The sequence below is a fragment of the Cyclopterus lumpus genome, chromosome 10 (genome assembly GCF_009769545.1).
Source record: "Cyclopterus lumpus isolate fCycLum1 chromosome 10, fCycLum1.pri, whole genome shotgun sequence".
In the NCBI taxonomy this organism is placed as follows: domain Eukaryota; kingdom Metazoa; phylum Chordata; class Actinopteri; order Perciformes; family Cyclopteridae; genus Cyclopterus; species Cyclopterus lumpus.
Genome location: NC_046975.1, coordinates 22,546,923 through 22,560,664, shown reverse-complemented (window position 1 = coordinate 22,560,664; position 13,742 = coordinate 22,546,923). Strand labels below are relative to the sequence as shown.

The 13,742-nt window shown below is 41.4% G+C and overlaps 1 protein-coding gene across 1 annotated transcript; it reads left to right on the top strand.

Annotated features, from left to right (window-relative positions):
• Window positions 1-4,542: 4,542 nt before the first annotated feature.
• On the top strand, window positions 4,543-10,039 carry hopx (HOP homeobox). Its single transcript, XM_034543612.1, has 2 exons — window positions 4,543-4,954; window positions 9,748-10,039. Exons 1-2 carry the CDS (start codon window positions 4,805-4,807, stop codon window positions 9,823-9,825), a joined length of 228 nt encoding a protein of 75 aa, XP_034399503.1. The 5' UTR covers window positions 4,543-4,804; the 3' UTR covers window positions 9,826-10,039.
• The last annotated feature ends 3,703 nt before the right edge of the window (window positions 10,040-13,742 follow it).

Below are 13,742 nucleotides of genomic sequence, written 5' to 3'. Positions count from 1 at the left end.
CATTCCCGATCCAGAGTTCTGTGGAATTAATAACTATAAATCTGTTTTTTTCCACCCCTAAAACCCTCTTTTTTAACCTTCAACCCCATTCAGATGTCAACAAATGTCAATGTCCACAATGTGCTTGAATTTGACTGAATGTTTCCTTCTCCTTCTCCTTCTCCTTCTCCTTCTCCTTCTCCTTCTCCTACTTCTACTTCTTCTCAACAGAAAACAACCTGAGGGGAGCGACCCAGATAGAGCCGGCTCTGTTGTTTCTTTTATATAAAGTTGTGCTAAGCTAACGTTGCTCTTAAAGAGACAGTTTTGAAACATGATGAGAACCTAAAAGCTGAGCAAGAGTGTGTTTCAGTGTGTGTTTCAGAGTGTTTCAGTGTGTTTCAGAGCTATCAGGGTGAAGTAAACCGTCAGCTAGAAATGCATTGAGTCAGTCGGATAGTATTCACACTGCAGATAAAGTCTCACTTAAGTACTTTTTCTTCTAGCAAACGTCCTTGTCCTCAAGTTTTTAAATGATAAAAGTAGTTTTTTAAGTATTTTATTCGAGTGTGAAAGTCGGTGGACATATAATATTCTCATCGCATCACTTCTTGTGTTTTATGTCTTTATCCTCATCATTCAGAAGGTATGACGCAGCGACACGTCGGGTAAACCACGATGTAAAGAAAAAGTATAAAATAAATCCAGGAAATGGAAATCGCCCCCCTGAGTGACGATGTAAACAAAACTTTAGAAATGTTTTGGGTTTTTATCTTTTGAAGAAGGATTTATTTTCCTACGCGGACATTCATACTTCCTCACGGGAAGTCAACTTTGGATTTTTGAGATGGCTTTTTATACAAATCATGATTTTTTTTTTTTAGGGTTTGAAAGCCCCGTAGGCCGAGTCCTCCCATGCGCTCCTTGCTCCTTTTCTTTTACCCATAAAACCTTTCTCTCTCTTTCCATCCATCTCTGCAGAAGCATGTTCCTGACGTGCATTTGGCTCAAGTGATTTGTACTATTTCCTGCGTCGGCTGCACATCCCGGGTCGTGACCTGTGGTATTTTTACCCCCAGCCGCTCGCTGCTATCGCGGAGCTTATTTCAGGCCCGTTTATACGTCCTGTTATCCATCGTAAACGAGTTCAGCCCGTCAGCAGTCTGTCGGATTACTGCTGGTTGTTTACTTAAATATTACGTGTTATTTAATTAAACACTTCCATCAGACGCTGATTGTTGCCAAAATAAACTCCTCTTTGATGCAAGCGCTAAACATTTTTATAATTACTTCTTCTCATATATAGAGTGATGCGGTAGCGATATTTTAGAAAAAATATATATATATATATTTTTTAAATACTTATAAGTATTTAAAAAAAAGAAATGTATTGTATATACATGTATTTTTTTATAATTATATATAATTATTTAAAAATATATATATACTGTGTGTATATATATATATATATATATATATATATATATATATTTATAATTTAAAATATAGATTATTGATACGGTAGCGATATTGTAGAAAAAATAATTCGATTTCTTTTAATAATTATATTTAATTATTTAAAAAAATATATATATATATATATAATTATTTTAAATATATATATATATAATTAATTAAAATATATATTGATACGGTAGAGATATTGTAGAAAAAATAATTATATATAATTATTTAAAAAAAAAATATATATATATATAATTTAAAAACAATATATATATATATATATATAATTAATTTAAATATATAGTATTGAAACGGTAGAGATATTGTAGAAAAAATAATTATATATAATTATTTAAAAAATATATATATAATTATTTACTAAAACAAATATATAATTATTTAAAAAATATATATATATATAATTAATTAAAATATATAGTATTGATACGGTAGAGATATTGTAGAAAAAATAATTATATATAATTATTTAAAAAATATATATATATATATATATATAATTATTTAAAAAGAATATATATATATATATTCTATATATATAATTAATTAAAATATATATTATTGATACGGTAGAAATATTGTAGAAAAAGAATTATAAAAATCATAAAATGTATATCCCTTTCACCGGATGACACACTGGAGACACAAAATAAAAATAAAATCCACATTTTAGTGACGTGTGCAGAAAGTCGAGCCGGACGACCACGTTTCCGCTCCTCGATGTGACCTTTGGATCAACCAGATGGGATTTGCTTTGCTTATCACTGAACACGACCTGGATCAGACCTCTGCTTCATGTTTGTCTGCCATAAACGGACAGCTTGTGATGGGCAGCCATAACCGCCCTCTGCGTGGGAAGGCACATCTCCACGTGTCCGTGTGGCGTGAGACGACGGCTTATAAAATCCCTCTTTTAAACATCTCAAACTGGGACACGCTGCGGTTTTTCCCCAAAGCATCAGCTGATTCCATTTTTGCCTAAAGTATTAATTTTATTTCTGTGTTTTTTGTTTTCCTTTTAACTGGAAACCAAACCCGCTCTGCTCCGGTCACACGGTCCACGGCTGAAAATACATTTTATTTGGTAAAAAAAAAAACATGTTATGTGTTTATTACGCTGTTTTGAAGGTCGGACGGCTTTAAAATACAGAGATTTGCGCATTTGTTGTGTTTTTTTACTTGTTCGGCGTGTCCGAAATTATGGTTCAGCTTGTTTGTTTAGTCAAATGAGTGGATGCCTTTTAATCCCTTTCACGCACATTTGCATGCTTTTCGTGAGCTGTCAGTCAAAAGCTCCATTTACCACTTCGAGGCCCGAAGTCACGTCTTCTTCTTTGGTGTCAGTTCCAGCTGTGAAACATCTTTCACGCTTACCGAAACGTAACATTACACCACACGAGCGGAGCCTTGAAGGAGGTCTCTCTTCCCCCAAAAAAGGAGAAAACAAAAACAAAAACAAGCATGATAAACGTGTCCGATGTCAAAATGCAGTACAACCAAGAGCACTGGCGCCAATACAACGGCATAAAACATAAACAATCCAAGCAAGAGGAAATCACCCAGCATGCTTTGCAACCACTTAAGTCAAGATGTTAGTGAGAGTACCACATAATTACGGGTCTAATCAGCCCAAAGTTGTGTGTGTGTGTGTGTGTGTCACGTGAAATCCAACATGCTTGGTCAGGATGTTTCCTGTGCGTGCTCCACTCATTGCCAAGTGAGCTTCACAGGAGAGTGAGAGAGTGAGGAGGAGAGCCTTCAGTTATCAAGCTCCTCTTTTATGGAACCAGCTTCCACTTTCAGTCCGGGAGGCAGACACAGTCACCTCATTTAAGAATAGACTTAAGGCTTTCCTCTTTAATAGTGCTTATAGTTAGGGCTGAATCAGGTTTGACCTGGTCCAGCTCCTAGATATGCTGCTATAGGCTTATAGGCTGCTGGGGGATGTTTTAGGATACACTGAGCACCTATCTCCTCTTCTCTCTCTCCTTTACGTCTCTTCATTGCTCATTACTAACTCTGCTTCCTCCCCGGAGTCTTTGTGCCTTCTCGCCTCACAGGGTCCATTGGACCTGGCGGTCCTGGCTAATTTGAGATTTTGGGCTATATAAATTGAGGAGGGAGAAGGAAGAAAAAGGAGTGTGTTATCTTTGTAGTGGAGCGGATACCTCCCATAATACCCTGGAATCAGTCGACATGTTCAGTAACGAGAACAAACGGAGAGATTAATAGGAAAGGAAATCCCTTTTAATAATCCTATTGGGACATAAACTGTCTTTTGTGCTTAATAAGCATGAGTTATTACCTGATTTATGTTTTTATGACACGTTAAGGCTGAATTTCTAACATTTCTTCATATTCCTCTACAGTTTTAGAAGTAAGATTGTTAGTTAGATGTTATGGTTTTTTTAGTGTTCTTATTTTTAAACGTTTTTAAATTCCAATTGTTCTATTTAGGTGATATATGTATACAGCTGTAATACTACAGTACACAGTAAGTTAATAGTAAACCAATATAACTGTTATTGTCCTCTGTCACATAACTGTGTTTCCATGGAGACCTTTACCCTTCTTTAAGGCGTTTATCTTATCTCATGAAGCAGGTCATTAGCTTAGCTTAGCACAAACACTGGAAGCGGGGGGAAACTGCTAGCATGGCTTTGGCCGAAGATTAAAAATATATATATATAATCCCACTAATAAGCACTTCTTATGTTATTTGTTTAACATTTACACAAACGAATGTTGTTGTGGTTTTAGAGGGATTTGCATGTCATCAACTAAACGACGCACGCGCGCACGAACGAACAGGGACGGAGTTGCCAGGTTGGACTGGTTTCCTCCCAGTTGGGCTACTTTTGATTTAAGTTGTGCTCAAAAACACAGACATTAGTGAACTGTGTGTTTTAATTTTAATTCATTTTAATGACTGTAATTTGATCTGCGTTATTATCATATTATATCATAATAGATATAATGCACACTATTTCCATAATATCCCTTTAAGCGCGGCCACTGGGATGTTTTTGGGGGAGGACTCTGCGGATGGGAACGGCCTCATGACGCACCGCTGTTGACAGTCGTAAAACCTCCACACACACACTCACACACACGCACACACACACACACGCGCGCTGCCTCCACTTCATCCGCACACTCCCACCGAGCTGCCCGAGCAGCCACCGCCGCTCCTAAAGCCTCTCCATCCCGCGCGCGCCCGTGACGCTCCCCCCCCCCCCCCCGGAGCTCCGAACCGGGGCTGGAAAGAAAAGAAGAAGAAGAAGAAGAAGAAGTTGTTTTTCACTGAAGAGCGGAGAAAAGAGGGGGAACCACCCGGAGGAACATGTCTTCTCAGTCGACGGAGGCTCTGGATCTGTCCGAGGAGCAGACCAAGGTGCTGGAGGACAGCTTCAAGAGGACCACCCGGCACCCGGAGGGCATGACGCTCATGCTGATCGCCGCGGAGAGCGGGCTGTCGGAGGAGGACACGCAGGTGAGTGGCACGCGCGCTCCTCCGTTCTACCGTGGCCGCGTGCGCACAGGTCCATATGGATTTATTATGGCCGATGCGTCAGCGTAAGATTAGTTAGATTTTCTTATGGAATCACTTTTTAGTTATTTTCAGGGGCGACTTTTTGTTAGAATAATCTGCGGTGACTCATAGTTCAATATAGTTTATTACCATATTAAATATATGTTATATATATATATATATATATATATATATATATATATATATATATATATATATGTATGTGCACTCAAATGACAATTTCCCCATGTGGCCTGTCTGTGTGTACAATTCACATTCTGTAAGTTTTTAATCTAAAGCAATACAAAACATGTTATGACAGTTATTTGCAAAAGTAAAATATGAAAAAGTGTGCAGCACTTAAAAAAACAAAAAAACCCAGTATTTTAGTAAAAGCACTTTTACTGGAACGACCTTCGTGGGGGTCACAACGTGGTGTCAAGGCGGTTTACGAGTCGGCGTCGCTATCGGTGTCTCACTCGGGTGACCTTTGACCTCTCAGGGGAAGTAATGCACGAAGACAGCAGAGTGTATAGACGTGTACCTCCCCATGTGAGCAAGACTTTAACCACGCGACCAGCCCTGGCAGCCAATGGGGCGTCCCCCCCCCCCCCCCCCCCCCCCCCTCCCTTCCCCCCTCCTTCTGGTTGATGCATCAGTGTTGAAATGTCACAGTCTGATGAAATGATCCTCATTTGAGTGTAAACACTGAGCTGCAGCAGCTCCTGCTTGTTTTCCTTTTGATGAAGTCGTGTCACAGATTCCAGTTTCCTGCTGCTGGTTTCTTTTGGCTCGGGGAGCAACTTCCTCCTCAGAGACTCATTCATTCATTCATTCATTCATTCATTTATTCATTTATTCATTTATTTGTGAGGATCTGTTGCACTGCTTTGTCTTTATGTGACGGGGAAGTGAACATATTTGAGACATCGATTTGGCTTTCAGGGCTTTAGTGAGGGATATTTTCGATTTAAGGATGATGATTGTTGTTGTTGTTGTTGTTGTTGCAGCATAAGTTAACAGATTGGAAAACGTAACCTCGGCAACGCTATTTTGACCAAATGATGAGGGCTGTCCTCGAGACATTTTTAAGACATTGATGATAAATAATCTCGCAAAAAGCACCACTTTAAATATTGAGTCTTTTGAAAATAATTAATTCGGCATTAAAAAAAAACTAATCTACGGTGACAAAAACTAAAACGAGCGATCGGTAGTTCATTTAATATCACGTCAAACTTTTCCCCCAGTTAAAGTTTATTTATTTATACATTAATAATAATGAATAATCATTGCAGCTCTAGAGCTTAGAAATGAACACAGCATTCACTCAGGAGCACAAAAAGTCCATTTAATTAAGAACATTTTTAAATCACATTATTACTTAGGTATTTAATCTCTCTCTCTCTCGCTCGCATGTAAACACTCCCACCATCCCTCCCTCTCTCTCTCTCTCCCACCATCCCTCCCTCTCTCTCTCTCTCCCACCATCCCTCTCTCTCTCTCCCACCATCCCTCCCTCTCTCTCCCACCATCCCTCCCTCTCTCTCTCTCTCCCCACCATCCCTCTCTCTCTCTCTCTCTCTCCCACCATCCCTCTCTCTCTCTCCCACCATCCCTCTCTCTCTCTCTCCCACCACCCCTCTCTCTCTCTCTCCCACCATCCCTCCTTCCTCTCTCTCTCTCCCACCATCCCTCTCTCTCTCTCCCACCATCCCTCTCTCTCTCTCTCCCACCACCCCTCTCTCTCTCTCTCCCACCATCCCTCCTTCCTCTCTCTCTCTCCCACCACCCCTCTCTCTCTCTCTCCCACCATCCCTCCTTCCTCTCTCTCTCTCCCACCATCTCTCTCTCTCTCTCCCACCATCCCTCTCTCTCTCCCACCATCCCTCTCTCTCTCCCACCATCCCTCTCTCTCTCTCTCTCTCTCTCTCTCTCCCACCATCCCTCTCTCTCTCTCTCTCACACACCATCCCTCTCTCTCTCTCCCACCATCCCTCTCTCTCTCTCTCTCCCACCATCCCTCTCTCTCTCTCCCACCATCCCTCTCTCTCTCTCTCTCCCACCATCCCTCTCTCTCTCCCACCACCCCTCTCTCTCTCTCTCCCACCATCCCTCTCTCTCTCTCTCTCTCCCACCATCCCTCTCTCTCTCTCTCTCCCACCATCCCTCTCTCTCTCTCTCCCACCATACTGTAAAGTCACATCAGGAGCCAGATGTGAAGCTTCAGAGCGCCGATAACACGTCCGAGCTCCTTCAGTAGGATTCCTCCGGTGGACACATCACCCCAACGGCACTTTCATGTCTCCATCCCCCTAAAAACAAACCACCTGTCTTTTTGAGGAGCAGCCCGATTGGTGAATGTTTTGGTTTTGGCATGAAAATTTATTTTGCCGGACGGAGACAACGCGACTATTTGCTCGGCTGAAACACGCTCCATGTAAATTGTGTCATTTGAGGCGAGGCGGGCGTCGGGTTCGTTCACCTCGGGAGGCAAATGTTGCGTTTGTGCTCTCCGGAAGGCCGACGGACGGGTTTGGATCTCACGTGTCGTGGAACGTGGAGCCCTCTTCCTTCAGGGTGAGCTCACGCGGGACAAAACGCCTCGAGTCAATAACGGGAAGCGTGTGAAAGGGCTTTCTAGTCGGCGAAACCGGTTCCTCTAGATTCCTGGCGCCTGAAGGGGCCATCGGATGAGAAGAGTTCCTCACACGAGGCGGAGCCTCCTCCGCTCCGCGTCTACACTCGTGTGCTCGAAGCCTTTTTCATCATCGTGTCCGTGACGATGGAGCTGGGTGGTCGGTCAAAGCATTATTCTAGTTGTAAGAAAACAAACGTGCAAAAGTCTCTCCGTCAATCTACGTGCAGCCCACAAGAAGCAACGTTCTTAAAGGGGTGCTTTGAGCATAAGGAAAAGGTCAACTAGAGAGACGGGTCTTCAAAGATAATAAATAAAAACATGGCGACGGACGTATTCCAAGATGGCGCCGGCCTCGAGATGACGTCACGACACCTACGTCCACTTCTCATATATATATATATATATATATATATATATATATATATATATATATATATACAGTCTATTTGACCCCTTTACTAACAACTAACATCCAACCCCCCCTCCCCCCCGTTACTCCACCAGCGGAGGAGGCGTTTCATTATTTGTCGAGGTTTTATATTTCCTGTTTGTTTTTTTTGTTTTTTTCTGCCGACGGAGTGAAAAAATGTCCGATATAAACTAAAAAACGGCACTAAGCTGCGTCCTAATTCCTCCTCCGGTGTCGGTGACTGTTCCCATTCATCGTACACACAAAAGGTGTGGGGTGGGGGGGGCGCCCGGGGCACCCTGACGGGGGGGGGGAAGCCTGGTCCAGGGTGAGGTTCAGGTCTGGCCTCTCTTCAAAAGACCTGAGTTCAATTCCAGCTGACGTGGGTTTTTTTTTTTTTTTTTTTTCTAGCTTTCTTTCCTCCCCCCTTTCCCCCCTCCTCCCCCCTGTTGAGTGTTAACAAAGCTCTCATTGGAGAAGCTTTAGCTGAGGAAACACACCCCGGCTGCCACTCCCCGTTCCACATTAACAATGTTTACAAGGTGCTCCGGGCTCCGCGCGCCCTGTTTGAGCTCCTTTTCATAGGCCGGTTTTTATATTTGTGTTCAGTGCAGTCAGTAAAGTTTAGAGTCTTAAAGTTTAGAGCTTTAGAAGATCATGTAATCCAGAGCTCCTCCATCTTTAGTCCTGAAAGTGGAATGTTTTCACGAGACATTCAACGAGCTTTTGCCCCACGAACAAAAAGCACAAAGCGACTGACCTTCCATTCAAAACCTGGGACAGAAAATGGGTTTTATTTCTTTTATTTTTTTCACTAACTTTCCCAAAAAATCTGTTTGCTGCCTCATAAAACTGGAGCTGCATTAATATACAATCCCCAAAAAAAGCCAAGTTCAGAGAGCAGTGGGACTGATTTAGTCTCTAAATGCAGACGACTCCACGTGGGACTCTTGTGAGGGTCTCGGGCCGCCGGACCGAATCCCTCCCTTTCCTCTGTGGCGTTGGACGAGATGATGATGATGTCAGCGTTGTTGTGAATGAATCCCTTGACGACGCGAACCGCAACACAGCTGTGTGTGTGTGTGTGTGTGTGTGTGTGTGTGTGTGTGTGTGTGTGTGTGTGTGTGTGTGTGTGTGTGTGTGTGTGTGTGTGTGTGTGTGTGTGTGTGTGTGTGTGTGTGTGTGTGTGTGTGTGTGTGTGTGTGTGTGTGTGTGTGTGTGTGTGTGTGTGTGTGTGTGTGTGTGTGTGTGTGTGTGTGTTCAAAATCGGATGGAAACATTCATTTTTTTGTGGTTTCCCTGAAACAACTTGGCCTCTGGGTCACACACACACACACACACACACACACACACACACACATGCACCGAGCAATGTGACTGTGACGCCATAATGAACTTCCAAAGTTTAGACACATTAATAGGCTAACTATTAGCATTGCCCACTTTTAGGTACATTAATATGTTAACGCTTATATGATAACAAGCTATTTAATGTTGTCATGTGTAAATGTAACCGCATGAGAAAAGTACAACAATTAATTTGGAGAACTTCAAATGGTTCTCGAGTAACGTCTCGTGGAATATTCCCGTCACGCCGGTACTTCCTGTGACCTCATCGCCCCCGTATGCCGGGCTCGGCCACCTCGTCTAAACCGCCCCGTGGGAGCGCGGTTGTCATTGTTATATTTGTTTGTGTCCTTCCAGAAATGGTTCAACCTACGCAACCAACAGTGGAGGAGGGAGGAGGGCCTTCCGGCTGAACTGGGATCAGTGTTGGACTGAGACGCTCTGTGCTGGCCCGTGGACCACCACCAACACCATCACACACCACCACCATCACACACCCTTCCCCCTCTCCACGTGTCATCCTCCCTCTCTTTTGTATCTCTGAAGCTATTTTACTTTGCTGTAAAGGAATGTGAAGGCGTTTGTGTGTCGTTGCCCAATATAACCGCCATGTCTACAGAAAATAAACATGTTGTTATTATAAGTTAAAGGTGACTTTGAGTGTGCTTCGTGGCTGCAGTACGTCCGGGGTTTCACCGAGGTATACAGCGAAGTAGGAAGAGCATATTGCTTTTGTTGTTCGGTCTTTGTTGACATGCGTGTCTGTCAGCGGGGAGCGGCGCTGTTGACAGGACTATAAAAGATGTGAGGAAGGATTACAATGGATGCTGCTGGAGTCAGCTGACGCTACGCGGCAACACCCAGGCATACAATATGGAACATTTCCAGTTGTTGAGGGAGGAGGAGGAGGAGGAGGAGGAGGAGGAGGAGGAGGAGGACGACGACGACATGTGAGCCGAACTGAGCTGAACAAATGACAGGTGATGTCATTTCTTGGTCCTTTTTTTCCCCCTCGTGAACACTCTTTGTTAAAGAGGATGTGATCTCAGCAGCCAGTTTGAGCTCAAAGTATTCTGTATTTTTCTTACTGTCAAAACTAATTAAGATTAGGTTAAATATTTTAAATATTTAAATTATATTTTAAATGTATATATTTATATAAATGTTTTTAAATATATATATATTTGTATATATATTTTTAATATGTCTATTTTTCTTTTTATATATACATATATTTTTCTTTTTTTATATATATATATATATATTTTAAATATTTATATATTTTATTTATATATACTTTTTTTTTTAAAGTATAGATATTTTTATATAAATATTAATTTTGTTCTATATATTTATATATATTTTTTTTTTTCATATTTCCAAAAACTAGGAGTTTTTCATATTTATATAAAATGTCTTTCTATCAGTCCATCAAAAACAAAGAAGGCTTTACTTCTTTCTTGAGCTGCCAAGAATCCATCAAAGAAGAGAAAACACAAAGGCCGGTTTCCAGATTACGTAAGAGGTCAAACTAGTTCTTTGAAATAAAGGGTCTTGTTCTTTTCAGGTGAAATAAATGGAGACACGGTTCAGGGAAAACTTTGAGTTTGACCAAAATCAACTTTATCTTGGCCGATTTAACCAGATAAATCGTAACCTTCCCCGCGAGAGAGAAGAAACCGAAGGAGAGAGAGAGAGAGAGAGAGAGAAAGAGGGGATGAGGTTTCTGGTTACTGGAGTGAACACACTGGGATCGCTCAACGAGCTCGACAGAAACCAACACCGACCCAACAGGTAGTCCAACGTCAAACACACGGCTGCCTTTCATCAGGCTGTTGTGACAGAGTATGAACACGCCATCAAGTATGTGTTTATATTGCACACACACACACACACACACACACACACGATATCCCGGACCATGCCCCTTTCCCACTTTGCTCATAAATCAAAAATGAATTTGCTTGAAATTCCTAAATTCTTAAAAACGTCTGATCTTCAGTGTTTAAAGTATCGTGATATTGTCCAGGATTATGAAATGAAACCCAGGATCTAAGAAGTTCTTCGACCAGGTGATTCTTGTCTCGAGGAAACTCGTTTTTTTTTTTTTTTTTAAGGGTCTGCAAAGTTTAGGAAAGAAAACCAGAAATGTCAATACTTTTTTTTCCAGCTATGGAGCCAGAAAAGGCAGTTTGCGTGGTTTCTCCATTTATACTGTGGTACTCGTGGTACTCTATGTACTCGTTGTACTTCTGGTAGTATTTGACCATGGTGGACAATGTTAAAATAAAAGACTGATTTATGGTAATATTTGATTTAATGTACATGTGACATTTATTTTAGGGTTCACTGGATTACCTAAAATATTACTCTTCTGTTTTAGTTTATATAGTTGAGTTGTTAGTATTACTTATTATACACTTTTATAAGTTTACTCGTGTTATAATTTTTTTCTTATTGTTATTCTATTTTTCCACTGGTGTCAGTGTTACTTCTTACACTATTAATACTTCTTACTTTGTGTTTTGAGATAAGATAAGAACTATATTAATGTTGAAGAATACAATAGAAGAAGAAACAATTGAATTTCAATTGAATTCCCAGGAAACACACTTTCTTGATATATTGCGTGTAATATTTAAAGTGATAGAATATTCTATTCACATAAAATCCTCAAAGTGGAGACTTGAGATCTCGAGATTTGACTTTCTAAATATCTTGAGAGCAAAAGTCCTCCGAGCGTGTGCAGAATCTGAATCGGTGTGTTTTTGTCTGTTGCTAGGCGGACTCTGCAGAGCGGTGAGGAATCTGCCTTTTAGGAGCTGCCGGGTTCGGCCCCGCGGCTCTCTGGGGCCGCATGACTTTGTGTTGCGCTCCATGCAGGCGCTCCGAGGGGTTTGAGGGTTCAGAGAGCCTGCAGGTGGTATGAGGGCCACGCGGGGGAAAGGAGGGCATTTTTACAGTCACATACTACACTAACATTTGTATTAATTTTTACATAGTCACATACTACACTAACATTTGTATAAAATTTGTACATAGTCACATACTACACTAACATTTGTATTAATTTTTACATAGTCACATACTACACTAACATTTGTATTAATTTGACTTCTTTTTTATTTATTACATTTATATGATAGTTTACTATGAAATGTAAACATGTATGGAATATGTTAATGATTAAAAAAAACGTAAAAAACTTTAAAAAAAATCTTAAACTATACGATTATATTTTTTTTAACATAATGACATTTTACGACATGCCTTCTTATGCTTTTTTAATTATTGTCATGACACTAACTTTTTAATGATATACAAACAATGACTTAACATTTAATTAAATAAATCCTGGGTTTCTCTCTCAAAGCTAATTGTGAGGAAACTTCACGAGATGGATCATAACTGGCTTTATGTTCTTATCTGCAGTAATTGGAGCAGGTTTTAGTTTAGGTTCTTCTAATCATGGTTATGTATTGGTTATATTAATGCGGCCGAGTGATCGTATTAATATCTGACAGAGCAGCGCGATGACGTGTGTGTTTCAACTATTTCCTGTTTTTAGCAGAAGGTGTGAGTGAGTTCATCTTGCACGACTTCCGGTGTGAGGCAGTCGGCACAGAACATGAGGCAGTCGGCACAGAACATGAAGCGGGTAATAATCTTAATGTTTTGAGTTAATATCTGCTGTAATAATCCATCAGGTAAAAATCGGTATTTGCGTTGTCCAGAACAAAGAGTGAGGATGCAAAACAGCAATACTGTTCATGAAGCTCCTGAAGGTATTCAGTTTTCTGCAGTATATTGAAATGCTGTTGTGACTTTTATCCATGATCTGTAGCATGTACCGGTAACACGGTGTTCGGTGTACCGGTAACACAGTGTACCGGTAACACGGTGTTCCGTGTACCGGTAACACGGTGTACCAATAACACCGTGTTCCGTGTACCGGTAACACGATGTACCAGTAACACAGTGTACCGGTAACACCGTGTTTCGTGTACCGGTAACACGGTGTACCGGTAACACGGTGTTCCGTGTACCGGTAACACGATGTACCAGTAACACGGTGTACCGGTACCACCGTGTTTCGTGTACCGGTACCACCGTGTTTCGTGTACCGGTAACACGGTGCTCCGTGTACCGGTAACACGGTGTACCGGTAACACGGTGTACCAGTAACACAGTGCTCCGTGCTCCGCGGCAGGCTAATCCCAGATTAGCCTCCCGGCGGCACATCGGTTCGATCTCCTTTGATGTCTAGCCGCGTCGTGCTGGGCCACAAACCTGCACCGGTCTGAAGCCCAGAAACGGCGACATCTGAAAAGGCAGCTTCTGAAAGTCTTCTG

What these genes read in the sequence shown, in the direction of transcription:
- hopx (XM_034543612.1), top strand. Translation starts at nt 4,805, where the DNA reads ATGTCTTCTCAGTCGACGGAGGCTCTGGATCTGTCCGAGGAGCAGACC. An exon ending in TGTCGGAGGAGGACACGCAG is followed by an intron (nt 4,955 to 9,747) that starts GTGAGTGGCACG and finishes GTGTCCTTCCAG; the next exon opens with AAATGGTTCAACCTACGCAA.